The 21,741-nt window shown below is 35.7% G+C and overlaps 1 protein-coding gene across 2 annotated transcripts in view; it reads left to right on the top strand.

Annotated features, from left to right (window-relative positions):
* Window positions 1-21,741, top strand: part of PPHLN1 (periphilin 1) — a 64,796-nt gene that overhangs the window by 16,833 nt on the left and 26,222 nt on the right. For both annotated transcript variants that reach the window (XM_059847067.1, XM_059847066.1), the window contains exons 6-9: window positions 9,312-9,562; window positions 13,050-13,129; window positions 16,159-16,278; window positions 18,750-18,890. In XM_059847067.1, coding sequence (XP_059703050.1) covers window positions 9,312-9,562; window positions 13,050-13,129; window positions 16,159-16,278; window positions 18,750-18,890 — 592 coding nt within the window. The remainder of the gene's footprint in view (window positions 1-9,311; window positions 9,563-13,049; window positions 13,130-16,158; window positions 16,279-18,749; window positions 18,891-21,741) is intronic.

The following is a 21,741-nucleotide window of genomic DNA, read 5'->3' as shown; positions in this document are numbered from 1 at the left end:
CTTTCAGAAATTGCTTACTGATAGTTTTGTTCCTTTTAGAGGATCTTGCAGAATTCTAATTGGTTGTGCAATTTCCATCTCAAGATGAGAGAAAGGAGTTTAAACTATCAAATTAGCAGAACTTCTCACTACCTGATTTTTGGTTTTTTTCTGCTGAGCTTGTAAATAAGCAGCCTCATACACTAAGAGGCAGCTGGCTGGCCTGTTATACGAAACGTGGAATGGTTCTGTATCTTGGATTTAACTTCTCTAAAAGCCCTAAGAGAAAATTGGGTGAGCTTGTTTTTGAAAAGCATAATTACAATAGGTATTTTCAGTCTGATTCTGTGTGTATGGTATTTCTTATACTTTGATCCTTTTAAATGTTTCATTCACATTTAAATACAGCTTCTCTACTGTGATTCTGAGGACAGATATTTATAAACTTTGCAAAGAACATTTTTATTTTCTTAAAAATTGTTGTTGAATAAGGAATGGCCAGGTAGTAAATTGACTTGTAAGTATTTCTTTGGCAAAATTACAGCAAACACACCAAATTTGGTAAAAAAACCCCAGAAGTTCTCATCATGTCAATTCTCAACTGCTATCGTGTTTATTTGACTTGCTATTGATCCAAAGCTGTGTTACCTTTTAAGGGTTTGTGGCTTTTTGTGTGTACAACTGTTTTCCACTGTAGTTTTTGTTAGGTTTTTAATTGTCATATGAAATTGATGTCATCTTTTTTTTTTTTTTTACAGGGGCTATTGTGTGAGACACCTGTTTACTACAGGTGTTGATATGACACACCTCTAAGGAAAAATTCAGTAGTCTGTGGAAACTCAGTTAAATTTTGTATTAACGTTGATTGATTGTTTAAAACTTAGTCACAGCTTTGGAAAATTATGATTTCCTTCTATTAAATGTTGTTTACATAATGCTAATAAAGTGTAAGGAGCTCATCTGTTTACAATGTTCGATAGGATAACCTGCCTAAAGATAAGATTATGTACCTTTCCACTGGAAGGTCTTGATTACCATATTTCTTAAAGGAAGGCTTTGAAAAGCGAGCTCGCCTGGTTCAGTCTTATAGCTAGCACTACAGATGGTATCAAAACTAGCAGGTTAATGCTGGATTGGGAAATAATGAGGCAAACTCCCATGGGTAGCACTTGATTATTCTGGAAAAGTTTCCTAACTACTTCATTGAAAAACAGCCAGCTTCTGAGATAGTGGGGGAGGGAAAGAGAAGGGAGTCTCCCTTTGAGTGCAAACAACTTCTGTTAAGATGGCATCAAACTAAATAATCTCAAAGCCAGTGGATTGGACTGATGAATGTTGTCATGGCTTTCTCATGTTGAGGTGTATTGTCACAGAAGACTTTGACATAATTTCCCTTAGGAAGGTAAATTTTTCATCTCTTAGGTTCCAAGGACCTGTATATTTGTATATTCAAAATATAACAAACAAAACATTTTAGATTCAATTCCCATTGAGAGAGGGTGAGAATATTAGGATACAAGAGAGGAGAGGAAAAAGTTTAGTGTTGCTGATAATTTAGACATCCTTTTGTTAAGTATTTTGCTTCGAAGAGAACATTTTTGATGTGCCATTTCCTTGTGTTTAGGGTGTTATGATCTACATCTCAGGAAAAGTTCATCAATAAAGCAATCCATGATCTCATGCTGTTGGTATTATTTTTAAAAGATGATACTATTTTTGCATGGTAACTAATTATTCCCAATATTAGTCTTGACATTAGTTCATGATATATATTTGCATAACCTTAAAGGTTCTTTCCTTTGTATATGAAGCTCTGTAGAACTTGTTTATGAGCTGACAATAAATGTCTTTGTCTAAGTGAAACTGAATATTGATGTCATTACACACAGCAGGGTTGGGTCAGACAGTTGAGGGAATGTCTTTCTCTTCTGAAGTCTGACTTTTAACAGTTGCATGTGTTAAATTAAGTCATAACTTACCTAGCCAATAATGCCTAATTATTTTTGAAAATTATGCTTGAGAGCATGATTATGAAATTTGGAAGTAAAATGGAAAAAGTGTTTCAATGTATTGACTTACAGAATAATAGAATGGTTTGAGTTGGAAGATACTTCCAAAGGTCATCTAGCCTATCCCCTGCAGTAGTAAGCAGGAGATCTTCAAGTAGATCAGGTTGCTCAGAGCCCCATCCAGCCAGACCCTGAATGTTTTTCCAGGGATAGATTGTTTGCTCTCTGGGCAACCTGTTTGTGTTTCAGCATGCTCATCATAAACATTTTGTGGCAGAGCCTTTCTTCTCCAGGCTGAACGCCACCAACTCTGGCACCTTTCCTCACAGATGTGCTCCATCCCACTTGACAATTTTTGTTGCTGTCCTTTGTACCTGGTCCAGCTGTCCATCCAAGTCTTTGCAGGACTTTGAGGCTGGGTGCAGTGTACCAAGTGGGATCTCATTAGTGTAGAGTAGATGGGCAAGCTAATTCAGGTTTGATGAGTTACTAGACTCAGTATGCATTCTACAATTTTTATCTTGTTGGAGGCAGTTTTTGAAGCATTTTGTACAAGGATTATCTAAGTAAGGTGAAAGATTATGTTAACAGAGGAGACTGAAGTATAAAGCAATGAATTTCCCTCTTTAAAACCTCTTTTCAGCTACTGTTAATTTATAAATACTTACTAAAACTAGTGTCTGTTAAACAGCATTCTGTTTTTAAACTCATCTTTGATTTTACATTTATTACTCACAACCAGTCAGTGTGGCTAGGAATATCTGCCTGTTATTTTTAGGGGAAAAAAAGGACTATTACTTCTTTGAGGCTTATTGATTCTAACTTCAACTGCTCTAGAATTCTGTCAAGGAACCTGTTTTACTTATTGTAATTAATTTAAAGTCAGGAATGCAATAAAGAGACTGATTTTCCTACAGTAAAATTATATTTCCACAGCAGTTCTTACTATCTAAGCAGGAGCCATTGTGGTCCTTCCCCTCTCCCTGGTTCTGTTTCAGGTGTTTGTACATTCCACGTAGTTGGTTCTGTGTGCTAGCCCACCACAATGAATTAAATATTTGTCTGCCAGTTTTGTTGTCTGATAGAAAATATCAATGCCAGCTTAGGCAAAGAATCAAAATATAGATCTAAGGAAGGTTGCAGAGTTCAGGATTGCAGCAGCACCAGTTTCAATCTGTATGAGCTGTCATGGACCTCCAAAGTTAACTGTTATTAAATCACTGAAATAACTGAAGGCATACAAGAGTTGTGAAAGGATTTTTAAAAAGGAATTTACCCAAGCAGCATAGCTTGCCTATGTGTTAAATTTGTTCAGACAAGTGATATTTAAAATGTGTAGGAAATGGCCTACAAAAAGAGGCAAGAGATATTAAAATAAAAAAGATAAAGCCACATGGCTGAATAATTTATAAGAGGAAATGTCTCTCTTAACTTTCTGATTTTGAACAAATGATGTACGTGACAGGAAGGAATGAATTCACATAAAAAACCATTCCATTATGTGCAATGGATTTTTTTTTTCTTCATATATGTATACTGTCTTTTATATTGAGAAATCCAGAAGCAGAGGCAGTAGTGTGCTAATTTTGCTGAAGTTTGCTGTGCAGAAATCTGTACCACTATTACAAACAACACTTTGAGGCATATAAGCAAGTGAAACCTATTTGACCTAATTGCTTCAAATCTCACTGTATTTAAGAATAAAAACGTAGAGATCTGTGAAGTATTTTTCCCATTTTGAGTGTTTTTTGTTTTATAGATCTTGTGAAGGGATTTGGAAGTAGGAAAAAAGTAAATATAGTAAGGGTATTGTCCATCATTATTACTGACATAAGGTATTACTGCTTACAAACCTGTTCCACAACTTACTCTTCCTTTGCAGCTTTTCATTGATAGTGTTGGAAACTCAACCCCAAGAGCTGATCAAATCAGCATATCCTACTTGTTGTGTTCTTTTGTCATTGAACTAATGGCATTCTGCAGCACACTGATGAAAAGCTTAAGTGCTCTTCCAGCACCTATTTCATGATTTCTGGGTTCTTCTATGGAAGGATTTTAAAGATAGCTTTTGGGGAAAAAGTAATGGCTTGCTGAACATAAAATTCACTTATGTTCCTAAAATAAAGTGCAAAAATATTTCTCTCTGGGGCTTAGTGTGTATATAAGACAAATGCTTGTCTACATTAAATTGCTTGGCACATACTAAGTGTGAAGTAAATTCAAAGCCCTTAAAGAAAATACACTTTTGAGGGATACCAATGTGCTTTGGTACCTCAGGGAAATGTTTTAAAACTCTTTTCTATGTGCTGGTCTCTGAGGCAGGGCAACAGTAAAAGTGCAAGTACCTACTTAGGAATCTTTGTCCATTAGAACTTTGTCTAGAATTTAAAACATTGACCAGTTTCTCTGATCTGTTAGGGCATAAGGGAAAAAAAGAAAGTATGCAAACTACCATATTATGCTTCCCAGCTATTTTCCAGTTTTTAAGCTTATATTGAGATAGAAGATTTCAGTTGTTTCCATTTTGAATTGTTTGTTTAGGATTTGATTTAGTTGCTACTGAATTGAGTCAAAATGGGAGAGGTTTATGAGCTAGGTCCCTGAGCTAGTTGTCTGATGTACTTTACTCTTCTGGGATGATAGGCTGCTCAAAGGGCAGTTGTAAATGTTGTAGCTGTTTATAGAAATTGTAATTTGGTCCATCACTTTAAGCAAATACTCCCTCTGGAACGTAAGGCCTATGTTTTGTTTTTTGTTTTAGAGAAATTGGGGGTCTTACTAAGCCCTTGTTCTTAAAAAGAAGAAAAACTAAGGTCACATGCATTTGAATGCAGTTATTTTGTCTAATTTGATCTTAATTTTTCTAAATAGCACATTTTGTCTTTATTTTTGAGTCGCCTAAAGCTGTTTGCTCGAACCGTGTTTGTCTGGGCTCTTTGTTACTGTGTTTCTCTGTCCTTATCTGTGATTGACCATCATTTCTCCCTGTCAGATAATAGACAGTTTTAGTTTAAATATACTTTTATTATGTAGGCTGATCTTGCAGCAAGTCTAATGGTACATAATCAATGGCAGTAAAAAGGAGGAGGGCACTAAGAAGAAAGAGCAATGTAGTGGCATTTCCAGTGCCATTGAAGTGCATAGCTTTGCTATTCAATTAAAGAACATAAAAGCATTTCTTTCTAATGTTGCTGTAATATTCAGATTATCTTATTTTTTATTCTCTGACCTGTCATGACATCCTGAGATGTTGGCAGAGAGAGAGGAGTTGAGTAGTTTTCATACTGACTGAGGTGGACAAAGATTTGCTGTTTGCTTATGATAACTTCAGAAGTATTGCATGCAGCATAAAAATCATGAAACATTTATATATTTTCTTTTTTTCTTTTTTGTACATTTGGTATTTCTGAGTATCCTTTTCTGCTTGAAACAGTGTTTCACAATGCCTGTTTCCTTTTACCTTCTTGCAGAAAGCTGTTCATAAGATTACACTTATCAGGTCCTAATTATGTTAATTTCATTTGGAGCAAAATGCAGATATCACAAATGCTCTATTTACTTTCTTAGTCATAAAATGTTGAAAACCAGCTGTCAATAAGAAATCTTACTGCCATTTCAAATGTTCAAATGAAAGCCATTGAAACCAGGTGCAATTCCTTCTATCTATGATGGTGTAATTCGCTGTATTATTTTAGCTTAGGATAAATCTGCATAAGGATCTTTGGGCAATAACAGGAGATTATAGGAAATCTCCAAAGCAGAGCCTAAGTAATTTGTTGGTTTGTTGCACAACCACGTACTTTGTACTTTAGAAAGAAATGGAATGAGTTCTGGGAGAGGGGTGGCTGGAATCTTGCACCACCTACATTTACTTTGAAGATGTTAAAAGTGGAGGTGTTCTTGCCTCTTCTTTTAGAGGCTGGGGGCGTTGTATATTTTATTAAATATTTTCTACATCATCTGATTCATGTTGGTAGCTCTTGCAATGTCCTGAAAAGGCAGGCAAAAGGAATTTTAGTTTAACTTTTCTCTCCCTCCCCCTTGCATCTGTGTTATGAGGCAGAAAAAGTATTTTCAGTTAAGGATTCAGTTCAGATCTTGACTGTTATATCTCTTTGCACTGAAGTCTGGTGTTGCAGAAGCTATTTATAGCTTCTTAAATTTATTTTATAAGTTGAAGATATAAAAGTGTGAGAGTTATTTCTAGGCAAGGTTAGTAATTAAGCACAAGCCTGTAAATGGAGTGTTTAATCCCTTTGACAATAGCAGTAATCTTTCTTGGATGGAAGGGATCACAAAACATCTCTGACTTTTTAATCTAGGTTATAGGCAGCACTCACCTGTGAATTACTGGAAGACCCTCCTGTTTCTGTTCCACACAAGATGCTGTTTTGTTGCCCGTGTTCAGTTTAGTGTCAAAAATGAGAGTTATGTTCACTATAGCTGGACCATAATATAGATTAATTTTATAGTTGAAAAGTTGAATGTAATGGGATATAGAAGTCCCAGAGAGTAGTGAGCATGAAGTATTGTAGGCTGTTGCTCAGTGGCACAAATTCAATGAGAATGATCTAAGAGTCCTCTTAGAGTAAAGCTTTTTCCTTTATTGCATGTGATGTGCTTCATGTACCCAAGTACCCCTCTATTCCTGGGCATTTCACATCCAGGAAGTGATTTAATTTTACTTCTGAGTACTCTTAAGAGATAAACCTGACACACTGGTTTGTGTTAATCTTTGTTGCACAGAGCTTACATTATACCACTGTTCAGTTTCTGTTCTGTGGGCAACTGAAAATCTCCTCAGCGTTGTATTCCCTCGGTTTTCTGCTGTGCAGAAAGTCTTACCTTTGTCTGTCCTGTAGTTGTGTTTTGTCCTTGAGGAAACTGGAACTGGAGGTGAACTGAAATAGCTGTCAGGCTGGAGCTCTTCCCCCAGCTGCCCTTGGGGAATGGTATATCACAATATGGCTGTTTTTGTAACATTGCAGAAGCTCCTCCAAGACTGCCAGCTTTAGTGAGAACTTCATGGTCAAGTTTCATCGATGTTAACAAAGATACTGCTTCCTGTTGCAACACTGCTGAGAGAGCAAAATTGTGCTTTTATGATTAAGTGTGAATTATGAACACAAAATACAAAGACTTGAGGGATGCTATATAAAAGGGATTAATTCTGTATTTGTTGTTAAGGGCAGTAGCTCTATTTTAAAGTCTATTTTGCATCTCCATTAAATATTGTCCCTGCTCAATAAACCTTTTGAGTATGTGTTGGAATCTGAAGCATGTGCTTAACTGCTTTGCTGAATCGGGGCCTTCATTACCAAATTGCAGGTGAATGTTAACTCAAGTATTTAAGGAAAAAAATAACTGTAAAACAATGCTTACTTTGTTCTGTTCAGTGTTTTACATTAATGGAAAACACCAGAAATGCTATGCTGTTGCTATGCTGTCCCAAACAGACTTAATATAGTTAATGGCATGAATGTTCTGTATGAGATATGGTCTAGTTAAGAATTGACACGCAGTGATGAAATTAAAATTCAAAAATTGAAAGTGAGATTCTATTTTAGGGCACATAATATTATGGCAGAATGTGGCTTTCAAATATTTTCCTGTTTAAAAGTGTGTCTCAATTACAATTTTGAAAATTCTTACATGGATATTAGAGCGTTTATTATACATGTGCAATAGCTGGGGCTCTGTAAACATTACCATAATAAACTGCTCTGTATACAAGGGTTTAATAACATGGTCATAAAAGTGTGTTTTACACATAAAAGTGGTGTTCTGGTCTGCCAGAAAGCTTGTGCTTTAGAAATAAATATCATTATTTAAAGAGAGCGATTAAGAAGGAAATGCAAGGAAAAGTGGGCTGTGCCTAGGTTATTCCTGATAAATATTTGATCAATATGTTCTTTAATAAATAAATAACGCCCCACTTAGCTAGAAAAAGTAGCTCAGTGCAGGGTTAATCTAGTATTCCTCAAGCCTGTACTTACACTTCATGTCTGTTGCTACATAAAATGTTCAAACATATAATGAAGATGTGATTTCCATGCAATAAGTAAATCTGCACTGTATAAAACACATCAGTGTCACAGGGGTTTTGTTTTGTGGTGCTGCCTCTGAGGCAGCAAGAACACCTTTGGCACATGGAAATCCTTTGTCATCTGTCACAAATATGGGCCTGTGCCTTGCTGTAGGAATTGTACATCTTTTCTTCTTCTCCACCGACATAAAATTAGCTATAGCTACATTGTGCTCAATGAGACCACCAGATCTTTGAGGGACACTCCTCTATTTAAAATACTGGACTCCGATGTGAAATAGGAGAGAAGATACTTTCTGATTTACTAGAAATGCTATGAAATCTTGGAGATTTCTGTGTAGAAGCTGAGAAGTACTTGCTACTCTTACCAATGCATCTTCTGACCAAGGCAAAAGTGACAAGTCTAGACTCAGTCTAGACTCAGTTGGCTCGCATGTCTTTTAGCTCTGAGATTTTTTAGGACAACTTTGAAATGATACAAGGGTTTTTTTTTTCTTTACACATACATGTACATTAATATGATTTACAAATAACCAACACATTTGTGCTATGGTCTGGAGTAACAATATTTATATTTAGTAGAAAGTTTTGGTGTTTATTAAATTATGGTTTTAAATCAGTTGGGCTTGTGACTTTTTACATTAAAATTTAAAATTAATATTGTGTGTTCTGAGGAACATATTTAGGAGATATATGTCCTCATATTTTCATCAAGAGTTGACCTTGGGTGGATTCATAGGTGAGAGAACAGATATTCTGCAGATTTCTTTTTGTCTTTGCTGGATATAAGCTGAAATCTGCCAGTGATATTTTGTGTAGCAAGGTGTGTGAAATCAAGTGGGGAATATAGGCCCTTGAAAATAAGAGAAAAACATAGCTGAAAAATGCCAAATAATGTAGGCAATATTTGCATAAGCATTTTTATCTATTGTAAATTAAGGCTTAATTTCCAGGCTAAGTGTACTGAATCTGAACAAAATTGTGAGAGTTCTCATTTCATCAATGTCTTTTTCTTACATTTTAGCTGTATTATCAAGAAATAGAAAGCAATTAGCTTCTAGCAATGAAGCACCTCAATGAAACCTGAAAGAATTACCTGTTTCTTTTTTTACTTTTTTTTTACTTGTTTTTCATCCCTTACCTAGTAGTCTTAAAACCACTGAAGATTTTGGATGTGTTTGGCAGTTAACCTGTTTGTATTTACCAGGCATGAACCATTGCCGTTGTGCTGTTCCATAAGCGTTGGAAGAACTTGTAATTTTCTGTTGTCTTCCAAGGGACACCAGAGATGGCTTCAGAAGAAAAAGCTTCTATTCCTCTCATTATGCGAGAGATCGATCGCCGCACAAGAGGGACTCTCCTTTCTTCAGGGAATCGCCAGGGAGCCGGAGGGATTCTCCACACAGCAGATCTGGCTCTAGCGTCAGCAGCAGGAGCTACTCTCCTGAAAGAAGCAAAGCCTATCCTTTCCACCAGCATAGCAGAAATATGTCATCCTTACATAAAAGAAATGTTTCTTCTCAGCAAGGTAATGCTGGATTAATGATGGGAACTGGTTAGTGAGGTGAAACTGCAACTCGCTGTATAAGCCTTTTTTCCTTACATGCTCTTTTTAAAATGGGAAAAGGTGACATTTTGTGCTATGTGCTGTCTGCTCTGGTTGTTTCATTGTACTCTCTGTTCCCTTATGTATTTCATGTGGGAGATTGTAGGTGTTATTTTGGTATCAGGTCTAGACTGGCTGTGGGAGTTGGAGCTGCACAGCTTTTTCTAGTATTTTATATTCTTTTTAGCATCAGCTCCTGTTACTTCTTTATGTGCTTCATTGGATTTCCTGACAAGAAACTTTGCTTCATCTACAGCAGATGAAGACATTTATTCCTGCAACCAGAATAAAACAGGGATTAAAAAAATGAAGAAATGAAAGTACATACTTCTACTTGTTTCATTTTCTCCAAATTTTGCTAAGCTTTTGAAACTGATTGTTTTTTAGCAATTGCTTTTCAATGTCAAAATTTCAATGTCTCAGATCTCGCTCTCCTCAAAGAAATGTGAAGCATATCTCAGTTGAGTCTATTCTGACTTTTTGAAAGCTTGGCTCTTAATGTTTCCCAGAAGTCTGATGAATCATCTGTTTTGAAAATATTTGAGGTTTCATATTTAAATTATTTTGAGGGGAAAAAAAATGCTTTTTTTAGTATACTACAATCTTAGCCACTCTGTTTGTACAGCTTATGCAAATTAATCCAATTTGATTTTCCATTCTGCAAAGGCTTTCTAGTGAACTATGCAAACCTACTGTTCGTTTTGGCAGCTTTTTAAAAATTATTTAGATTTTTTTTCACTCACTGAGAAGGCACATTGTGTTTCCAGAGTGACACTGAACCATTATGTAGCACTTCTTGTCAAAAAAGATCTTTGTAGTTTTGTTGACATTGTTTAAATATTGAGGAATAATTTCACTCCTTACAGGGTAGAGATGGTCTTTCTATTTGGGCATTACAGTGCTTTCAACATTTTGTAGCAATACTTAGTGAGCATAAATTCCTCTCAGTGTAGGGGAGGAAGAAAAAAAGATAGTTAACTACTTGTCTAGAAGTCTTGTAGGTGTGCAGCTTGTAATTACTAGGGACAGAAAAACAATGTTGTGAGGAAGCCATACAAAATTTTGTAATGTTTCATGTTTTGGTTGTTTTTTTTTTTTTTTTACTTTGATCATATATGTATATTCTATATGGTTAGAATTACTCAGACAATAGTGGAGGTAGTGATGTAGAAGCAGATACATTCAGAAACCAGAAAATATGCTGATCAAGAGAGGAGCTTACATCTAGGTCTTTGGTTTTTAATATTTTCTCCTAGTTGCCTGGTTAAATACCTTTCCCAGTCACCTTTAGATAAGTTTTAAGAGACCAGCTGAGTTTTGCACTGGACTATTTCTTTATTCCTTTCCCTGGAAAGGAGAACTACTGAAATGTCCCTCTAGATGACTGAATTAAAATACCTATTTGCAGGGTATAAATGGTTTAAATAATACTTTTAGAATAATTTTTGAATGTAATTTGCCTTAGGTAAGCTCATGTATTGCATATTTGAAAGGAACATCAAGTGTGACAACTCATATGTGTCAGCAGTACATTTAAATGGATTTACAACATGCGAAGTATATACTATTACATGTGGAATTTGCAATATGGCATCTTTCTAAAATATTATAATTCTATTTAAAATCACATCATCTGAATGGGTTTGGCCACATGACTTCCACTGAAGAAGAATATCCTATGCTCTACAGCCTTCATACATTAGGGTAAATACAGAGTTTAAACAAAGAAAACTGTGGGGACATGAAGAAGCTTGGTAAAGGGAGGGAAAGGGCTAATGGAAAGGGCAAGCATTCATCTGTGATGGAAGGGCATGAAGAGGAGCAGGATAGGATGTTTAATTTTACAGCTAAGGCTTTGGGGCTCCAAATAGCCACACACATTCTGAAAAAAATGGCCTAATAATGTCTTCTAATTAAATGGTGTTTTTTTCACTTAGCTTAACTTTGAATAATTTTCTGCCATTTGTATCAGTTCATTTAATCTGTTCAGATGCAAACATGTCCATTGGACTGATATAATGTTTAAAGAATCAAGTCTGACAAAGGAGGCATATGGGAGGCAGAGTCAGAGTAGTCCATGAATTTAGAAGAAGGTGGCTCACCTATGGGATTGAGAAGCAGGTATCACAGGAGCAAAACTTGTGTTACTTAGTGATGATAAAGGAGATGTTCTGTGCTTTGTTGCTTTGACTCATTAAATTAAAGCCATAGTTAAAACCATAATGAACAATCAAATTTATAGTTCTACAAAAATAATTTCTATCCCAATTATCACAACTTTTTTAATTAATCCCTTTATTAATTGTACATATAAAAATTTAATTGAAGCCAAAGTAAGCTTATATTACCTTGGCATATTTGTGATCAGTCAACTGTTTCCAAGTCAGTGTGAATAGTCTGGTTAATTTAGGCCTACTGACAGCATGTTTGCTTTTTGTACTCACCTTTTGCAGATCTCTTAGATGTAATCTGTAGACCACAACTTGAAAACTAGTAGTTTACACTGCAACCAGTTCTATTGCTGTGGGCTGCCTGTAACTGGTCTATGGCAAAACTATGCACAGATTGTGATTAGCACTGTGAATTTGACTTGACATTTTGCCAATTTTAACTTTTATAAGAAAGACACTGATCTTACAAGAAGCATCTACTCTGTGGTTGATAGAATACAGGACTGTTTCCCATGGCAGGTCTTTTCAGCATACTGTGGCCTGCTAAACTAGTTCATGCACTACCCAGTTACCTTGAGTGATTGACTGGTGTCTAATATTTCAACTGTTTCTATTATTGCAGGCATATTAAAAAGTGAAATCACATCATCTTGTGAAGTCATACTGCTACACCCTTTCAGTTAATGATGGAAAAAAGGACAGTGGGTTTTCTTTAATGTGTGAAATGACACAGCTGTATCTTTTCTCTCCTTGGGAAGAGAAAAAAAGTGTTACTAGTATTTACCAGATGATGGAGTATGTAGATTTTATAGAATCATTAAGGTTGGAAAAGACCTCCAAGATGGAGTCCAGCCTTTGACCTAACAGACTACCCTATCAACTAGACCATGGCACTAAATGCCATGTCCTATTGTTTCTTGAGCACCTCCAGGGGTAGTGGCTCCACCATCTCCCTGAACAGCTGTTCCAAGCTTAGCCACTCTTTCAGTGAAAGAGTCTTCCCGGTGTCCAGCCTGAGCCTTCCCTGGCACAGCTTGAGCCCATTGCCTCTTGTCAGTAATTTCCTGGGAGAGGAGTTCAATTCCCATCTTGCTACAACCCCTTCTCAGGTGGCTGTCGAGGGTGATAAGGTTCATGTCTGATGTGAGAAAATTTCACTGCAATTTTTCTAAGCCAGTAAGCATATTTGCAATATATATCTTTAATTTCTCAGTCATTAATTTTTTTCTTAATTGTAGGTAAAGAGAGGACAGTTCAGTCACTGAAAACATCAAGGGATGCATCACCTTCAGGGTCCACAGCAGTACCTTCATCAAAGGTGAATTTTCTTTTTGAGTACTTCACACTGGTTTCAGATTGTTCATTGTTGGATTTTTTCCTCAGTTGGAAGGAGATACTGCATACACCTGTTAAAGTGCATATTCCTTGTGATGCTACTTCCTATTCCTTACAATAGGAATAGGACTTGTTCTTAGAATTCTGTGTTAGTATTACCACTCATTTTGACCAAGACACACCTGCCATGTATTCAATGGAGAAAAACCAGGCTTTGGTTGTGCTATGTCATTCCAAGTGCTTTTCTCTTACACATCACTTTTAGAACTGCTGTGCCAGCTGATTGCCATTGTTCTTAAGGGGGGACGCATGGGATGTATTTTCAGTGATGTAAACAGGGAAAATAAGATAAAAGCGATTATGCTCAAGTTACAGGGATTTGGATCATCAAATATACTTTATAATTAGTTTGCTTACTTTGTTTTTAGACTCAGCACACTGCAGCTTAGTATCAAATCCTTACTTAATACACACCTTTGAGAACAAGGAGGCATTGCAAAATCTCTTGCTCTTGTGTTAATATGTAGTGTGAGCTTGAGCTCTGTAAGTGTTCTGCTTTCTTCTTCAGTCAGATCTGATCTATGCTGGATTGGTTTTTTGCCATCACTTTGCTAGTATGTGCTGGCAGTGGATATCCACTTGATATAGGCTATGCAAAATGAAACTTTGTTTGATGGAAGTCATTTTCCCAGACAGCATAAATATTTATTGGGTATGCATCGGCTGCAGAAATGGAAATACTTCCATTGACTTTTCTCTTCAGCCCCCAAATCTGCTTATAATGTAACTAACTGCCCTGTGTCAGTGGAGCTTTTTGGAATCAGCCTCTTGGCTGGAATTGCACGGAGCAGTTAAGTTACCTAAGTGCTCCACTGAATCAGAAGTAGTGACAGAAGCAGTCTTGGCAAAACATGAACATCTCCAGAGCCTGACTCTTACAATTTATCAAGGCTTGAGAAATTATTTATACGCTATATATTAGCAATTAAAGGAGATAATTTTCAATGCTCTAAGTTATAAGTTAGCTCTGAAATTCTTACAAAGGTATATGTTTCCATGGCAAGACCTCTTTTCACTGTAATATCTATTTGCAAATCTAAAAAGCTATTTTTTATCTGTAATTATATTTTGCTTATTCATGCATGTGAATCAATACCTGTTGATGTTACCTGATTGTAGCCACCTGTTTGACTATGGATGAAATCCTTGGTGTTTTTCTTTATTAGCTCTATGGACTGTAAGCCTTGGAGGCTGTATACAACATAGAGCAGAAGGCGGATGTGTGAGACAGGGACAGCTGCTGAGCAAAGTGACAGGCGTTTGCTTTTCTATGTTATTGATGAGATAAGAAACATACAAAAATAGAGAGACTTCTGGTTTTTTGGGGGTGTTGGGGGAAGCAGTTTAGGGGTCTTTTTATGAGTTCTATTAGGTTGGTTGTTTCTTGAAAGTTTGCAGCCTAAATAGCTGCTGCTGTTTCCAGCTGAGAAATACATTCCTGTTCTGTCTCTTCAGCTGAAGTCTACCTGTGCAAATACCATTACTTTATTCCATAAAATTCACTCAGGATTTAATACATATTTATAATCATTCAACCTATAGAATTAAATTTAGTGAGACTAAATTAAACAGATTTTTTTTCTGTATTCCTGTAGATATTAGTTAATTTATGACTTTTGGAAATATAGCAGGTTATGTGGGATTTTCTATGAATTATGTTACTCCTTTCTTTTAAGTGCCCTCTTCATACCCTGCATATTAATCTTTGTCACCTCTGGCTTCATTGGTTGTAATTCTGTAATTTGCAGTTATAGAAAACAGAGATTCCTATTGGAACATTGTGTTGCACTTCTTTCTGGATTCAGATAAAGGTGGTGTCTTTATGACACAGAATCCTGGAAGGGTTCTGTGAATTGTGTATTTATGCCATACTACAGTACAGAGGTATTTGGATAGTATTTTGAGGTAAGAACAAAAGATGTGAAGACAAAGGGGTTTTGATACTGGCCACTTATGTAACTTAGAATGAGCTAATGGTAAGAGGTGGAGTGTTGGTTTCTTTCATTTAGGTTTTTTGTTTGTTTGCCTTTTTTTGTCTAACTGTTTGCCAAGATGGAACAAGCATTGGGTAGAAATTGTTACAGCCTTATTCAGGTAGTAGATTTTTTGTATCTTTTTTTCAGATACTCTTCTTAGTGGTTCAATTTTTCATGTTAGAGTGATGTAGATTCTTAGGGTGCTTCTATACATATAGTTGATTTAAGCTAAATATCCGCATAGTGGTAACAAGATTCATAAAGCTAGCTATTCCTAAACTGATGTTTGTCATTGTCTGTTTGCTGCTCTGATAGTAAAAGCCAAATAGTATTCTTAGACAGAAATCAATTTTTAAGCATTATTTATGTGAGAATTTCCATTTGAAAAGGTAGATTTAAAAGAAAATAAAGCCACAACTGACTCTATTATAAATTATTAGCATTCCCACAAATAAAAAATAGTGAATTTTAATGGAACCAGGTCTGATCACGTAAAGTTTGTATAAAGTATTTTTTTTCCCTAATTAGTTCAGGTTTTATACCCTTCCTAGTATTTAACAGTTTATTTAAAAGTTTTTACAACCTTTTATGCCTGAACATCACGCTGAATTAGTAGTTCACTCCACTCTTGTATCTGACTTCTTTCAGTGCCCAACACGTCTCAGAAAACTTTTCTGTTATCTCTGACCTGTGAATTTAATAAACCTTATTTGGAAGGTATAGTGGTTTTGTAGCAGTCCATTGACTTTCATTGATTTATCTTTTTTTCTCCTCTCTTGTTTCTTTATTATCTGCTCTCTTGCCACCCACTTCTCTTTTTAAAGAAATTTTGACAGCAAATTAAATAATTTCAACTTTTTATTTCCTATTTTAAAATATTTTAGGGGTTGGAATAACTGTTTATTTTCATTTTGAAGATTTTTTTGATGTGTAAGTGTATTTCATGTTAAACCTTGACTGTAATGTTTTTGTACAGGCCTTGGAGAAGAGCAACAGACTATCAGAAAAGGAACTTGCAGAAGCTGCAAGCAAGTGGGCAGCTGAAAAGTCAGAGAAGGCCGAGGAAAGCAATTTACCTGAAATAACAGAGTATGATGTAAGATACCATTATTAATCCACTTATTTCCACGTGTTACCACAATTGTTTTTCTGTACTCTTCATAAAGGCACATTTTTTTAATTAATCCTGAATTTTTCTGCTATGCCATTAAATATTTGTTGAGAGGAAGACTAAAACCTTGAGATTTATGTATTTTGAAAAAATACACGAAGCCACAGTACATTTTGTTAGTACAATTTGCATTGATGTTGAGCTACAATTGGCACAATAAAGTTTCAGCTCTCCCAAGAATTCTCCAAGGAGCTCTTGTAGTAGTGTAGGTCTGTATGCCTACTGAACTCCTTAAAATTAGGAGAGGACTTCAGAGTCAAAACATGAGTCTACATGTAAAACATAAGACTTAAGGAGAGAAGCTCTGGTTTGTTGAGTTCTGTTTCAAGCTGTGCCAGGCAACCATATAATGAATTATTTTTCAGAAAGCTGTCCTCCATTATATTAAAAAAAAACCTTGCCTTGTTACTGCAGTGGATATGTTTTTTATTTTCCCCAGAATCCTTATTTCATTATTAATCAATGTTAATTATTTGCGAATTTATTCCCTTTTGTTTTCACCCCTTCTTGTCTTCCACTCCTGGCTATATTGAAGTGAGGTTATAGCCCTTCTCAGTCATTTGTTATATTGCTCTTGGATAGTATGTCTTTTTGGGGTTCTGATATGTTAGTGAAAAATGTATTTTTCATTTAAAACACCCCAAATATTATGTAATCTAAAATAATCTGTTTCAATTCCGTGATAAGTTTTTTCTTTATCTTTCACTTTGTTTCAACTTTAGAAGCATTCTTAAAAAAAGAAAAATAGTATCTACTTCACAAAGTCATGTCTTAACCTTTCCAGTTAATGGGTTTGATCTTTTTATTTGTTTGTAAATAATTTTAGGGAAAATGGATGTCTTGGGAAGTATCACATTTTCACTTGTAGAATATAAGGGCTAGGTTAGGGAAATAAACTCACTGAATAATCGTATTTATCTGAGCTTTGAAGTCCTGCCCTTTGATGTAATGGTGAATGCATGAGCAGCTCCTCAATAGTGGCCAGGAAAATTTAGTTAGATACATAAACTGGAAAAGGTGATTAAAAAAAGAAAAAAGGGGAGGAGGTGTTAGAGTGAAGAAAAAGCAACAGCTGATCCAAAGATGAATACCATATGAAGGAGAGCAGATGCAGGGACATTTCTGAGAGGTTCAGCAGAGAAATATCACTGTGGTTCTTCCTGAGGGGAAGGTAATGGAAGGGAGGAAAGAGCAGAGTGGGCCACATGGAGAAGAGTTGTTTAAAGCATCCTCCACACCTCAGAGAAAACTGCAGTGGCAAAAAGATTAAACATATGGAATCAAAGTGAAGCAATTGTAGTTGGTTGTGGTACAGTCTGAGATGATTTATTGACTAAGAAAGTGGGCTGTAGAAATGCTAATGAAGGAGGTGAGGCATCTCATTCTGAGTCTTGGAAGAAAGGATTTCTTACCTTGATTAGTAGGCTGTCACATATGAATTGCAAGAATTCTTAACTTTTTCCTGTTTATCTTACAAATGCTTATACTTGAACTTTGTGCTTGCACTGAGCTTTTTAGTAGCCTTCACTCACTCTCAGGCATTTTGTTCTTTACTGGGATAGCAAGATTTGGGATTCAATCTTCATGGTTTGTGTTGCTGCTAAGGTTTGAGCATATGTTCACAGGACCACTTAAGCTTTTTACTTCCTTTTTCTGTCTAATGCTTTTCTATTTCATGTTAGTTAAGTCTTAAGATTCTTTACCTCTATTTTTGGGTAAAATAAACTAGCTTTCATCTTCAATTTTCAAATCTATTTTAAAAAAATTATCACTTTGTTCCATAATACCCCATTTAAATAATGCTATAAAACAGAATTGCTATATTTTCTAAATAAACTCCTTGGAGGTGGCATGTGTTTTCTTTGGAGTAGGAATACTGTCTTAATTTCTGTTCAAGAGGGAGAAATCTTCAAATCACACGTTTGCTTTTGTTATGCGATAGTTACTGCAATAATAATAATAATGGTAGAGCTGTGGCCCTGAATGCTTCAAGAGTTCTCCAAAATTTTTATTTTGTTGATGCCTATGTACCTTTGCTTTTGATATTTTTATCCTTTCCCAGAAGACTAGTCACATTTCATTGTGGATTTTTCTTGCTTTCTGGTGTTATAAATACCACATACACAAATTTCTTCTCAGTGGATGGGCAGGTAGAGGTTATCTGACATCATTGCCTTTACACAGTTAAGGCTGTGTCACAGAAGGTTTCATTGTGTCATGTTTTCTACGTGTTTAAAATCTGTATTTCTGTATCTGTTAAGATTGTAGCAATAACACTTCACTAATAGTCTTGATGAGCAAACTCATATATCTGATGACTGGGTTTTTGGGATTTTTTCCTCATACTCTGATTGTTATTTTTCTCTGAAAACTGAATTTATTGTTGTTTTTTTAAGGCTGGATCTTCAGCGCCATTATACATTGAGCAAACAGAGGAAACAGAGGCAAATCTAACGGATAGTACGGAATTATATGAGGACAGCCATCTTCTAGGTCGTTCAAAAGCAATTGCAACTAAGACAAAGGAGATTGAACAGGTGAGGCTTCTTGGCATTTTGTCACTAATACACTAATGGTTTGCTCTGCTCAAATTACCTTCATTTATTTTTTCCTCCTCTTTGGAGTGTAATATGAATGTAATTTGATTTTTCAAGATAATGTGGTATCATCACCAACAGTTTAATTCCAAAGAACCATGGCATTCATCTGCACATGGAAATTAATGGTAGTTTTCTGCAACTTGTGTGCAACCACTGCTGTTTTGCAAGCTAAGCTGAGACAATGACTGCCTCTTAATTCTAGTGGCCTTTGTTCAGTTGCCTGTGAGGCCATTTCCTGGGCTGCAACACTGTTCCTATTTAGTGAAAACCAGCTTTCTACTCAACTGTTTTTGGTTTTGTTTATTTGTTTTTTTTTTTTTTTTTTTCTTCTCTTAATGTTGACTTTGCCTAATCACATTCATGATGGGCACAGCTTTCCATGTATGCGGAGTCTGGCTGGGATGGAGTTTTACCAGAGTGTGCTGTAGCTATGAGAGCCATGATGCAGTTGGTTTATCCCTGTGTGTCTGATCACATGGTCACTAATGGCCTAAAAGAGTTAGGACCAGATGCATAAACTTAGGACATTTTTAAAATGACAAACTGAAAAAAAATACACAGGCTAGGAAAAGATTTTTTAAAAATAGCTGTTGTGATTAGTTAGCCTCATGCTGGTGAATGTATGGTTAAATTTCCCTAAGCCCTAAGGACAAGGTTATAGTGAAAACGGATGGAAATTTGGTCATTAAACCTAAATACTGTTTTCCATGTGATCTAATGCTACTGTGTTTGGTAGAGTTTGCACTTAATTCTAGGGAAATAAAAATAAAACTTTTAGCAACTTAGTTCAGAAAAGCCCGAGGAATAACTTAGATTTGGATTTTGCACAACCAGTTTCTCCTGTTGTTGATTTGAATATTGAAGCTGTCAACTTCTGCAAAATTTAAATTAGATTCTAGAATGATGCTAGAAGTATTTTACTTAACTGAACAAGATGATTATTTTCTTATAAACCAGGTACTGTGAATTTATTAACAATTAGACAAGATGTTTACTTAATCATTAAAAATTAAGACTGGAAAATTATCTACATATTTTTCACATAAATACTTAAAATTAACTTCTGGATCTGCAGTTAAATTTTCTGGATTTTTATAAAATTATTGGGTTAGAGCTGATGATTTTCATAATCATCATGAATATCATAATGAGTCATCATAATAACATACTGTGAATCTTCCTACTATGTATGGAATCAGTCTGTAGAAATTTGTATACTATTCTGTTTACTTTGAGTTCTCAGCGTCTAAATGTAAATGTAGCTTAACATTTAAATCTAAAAAGTGAACTGTAAGCTTGTACATTTATAAGAAAGCTTTTTCATAATTTATTTTGACTTGAAGACTCAAGTAATAGCAGAAAAATTATTTGGTTCGATGGACTTTGCAGTTAAATTTCATTCAAGTGTTTAATGTAGTATTTCTGGAATGTAATTTTGTGGGAGGATTACTAAAATACAATGCTTATTGCAAAGACTTATGCTGCAAGAATGGTGAAGCTGTAATCCTTCTTCAAAGCAAGATTTTCAAGAGGTTGTTTTTCAGTATGCACTGGACAGCTATTCAGGTATTTTAAATAAGTAAGAAATGAAGTCAGACAGGGCATGTGCCACTGGGTATGTGTTAAAGAATTGGTGAGGGCCTAGCTAATGTTTGAGGAAGTGAGGTTTGACCCATTGAACTACTTCTGTCTCCTGAATATTTCTTTCTCTCAGATCACCAGATCTAATGACATTTGCTTTTTGGTTCATATTTATTCTCAACCTGATTGCCACATATTTCTTGGCTGTTCCAGACTGCTGATAAAGCCTTCTTTGCTTTGCCCTCTCCATATCCATTTGTCTCCAAAGCTCTAACCTGGAAAAGGAGCAAAATTTTCCAAATATGTACTTCATAGAATGGTACTGTTTCCTCTGGGAAAACCCAGAGGCAAAAAACTGTGCTGACAGAACATGGATGGTGTCGCAATGAGCAAATCCATTGCTGTGCAGCAGAGAAACAGGCAGTCTGATGCCCTGGGCAGGAGGGAGGTGGCAGCTTGTGATATAGTCTGTTTTTTCTCTTAAGAAAAGCAATCAAAAATATCCCTTGAGCAATTGAATGAAATATTCATACAGGTGTTCTGTGTTAAATGAGTCCATCGCAGTATCTCGCATATTGCTCATATCACTCTTTTGTAAAGTTGCCGCTGCCTTTTCTCTCAGCTACAATAACACAATTGCCAGTTTCAAAATTTTAAATGAAGCATGATTGTAAGTGATCACCCTGGCTCATCGAGAAAATTGTTGTATATTATTTATTTGATGGGGGACTTACTGCAAACATTCATGTAAAACCATGTCATTTGAAGAAAAATGAAGTTCTTTGTGTGCTGATGATGACAGGGCAAAATGTGTCAAACCAAGGGCTGGTTGCTGTTTGCTATATAGTGACTATCTTTTAGGAGTTAATATTAACTGAAGCTGACACAAAGAGAGGAAACTAGAAGTTCTGCTCACGGATAAAGGCTTGGAAAAATCCAGACACTATTTAAACAGAGCCAAGAATTATCTATGTCACTCCCAAACTAGAAGAACTTTGAAGAATATATTTCATTCGAAGTGTGCCAATATTACTTGGGAAGGAGGGATATGGTTGCAGATTCACAGATGCTTGAAAACATTTCTGAAGTGGGACTGCAGATCATGGGCATTTTTTGTCTCAGCTTTGAAACAACAGGCTTGGTGACATTCTTGTGGAAAACACCTAGGACTTACCCCAGCCCATCTCCTCAAAACAGGCCTTAGATC

Source organism: Haemorhous mexicanus, chromosome 5 (genome assembly GCF_027477595.1).
Source record: "Haemorhous mexicanus isolate bHaeMex1 chromosome 5, bHaeMex1.pri, whole genome shotgun sequence".
In the NCBI taxonomy this organism is placed as follows: domain Eukaryota; kingdom Metazoa; phylum Chordata; class Aves; order Passeriformes; family Fringillidae; genus Haemorhous; species Haemorhous mexicanus.
Note: the sequence above shows the minus strand (reverse complement) of the source record. Positions and strands in the feature narration are given on the sequence as shown.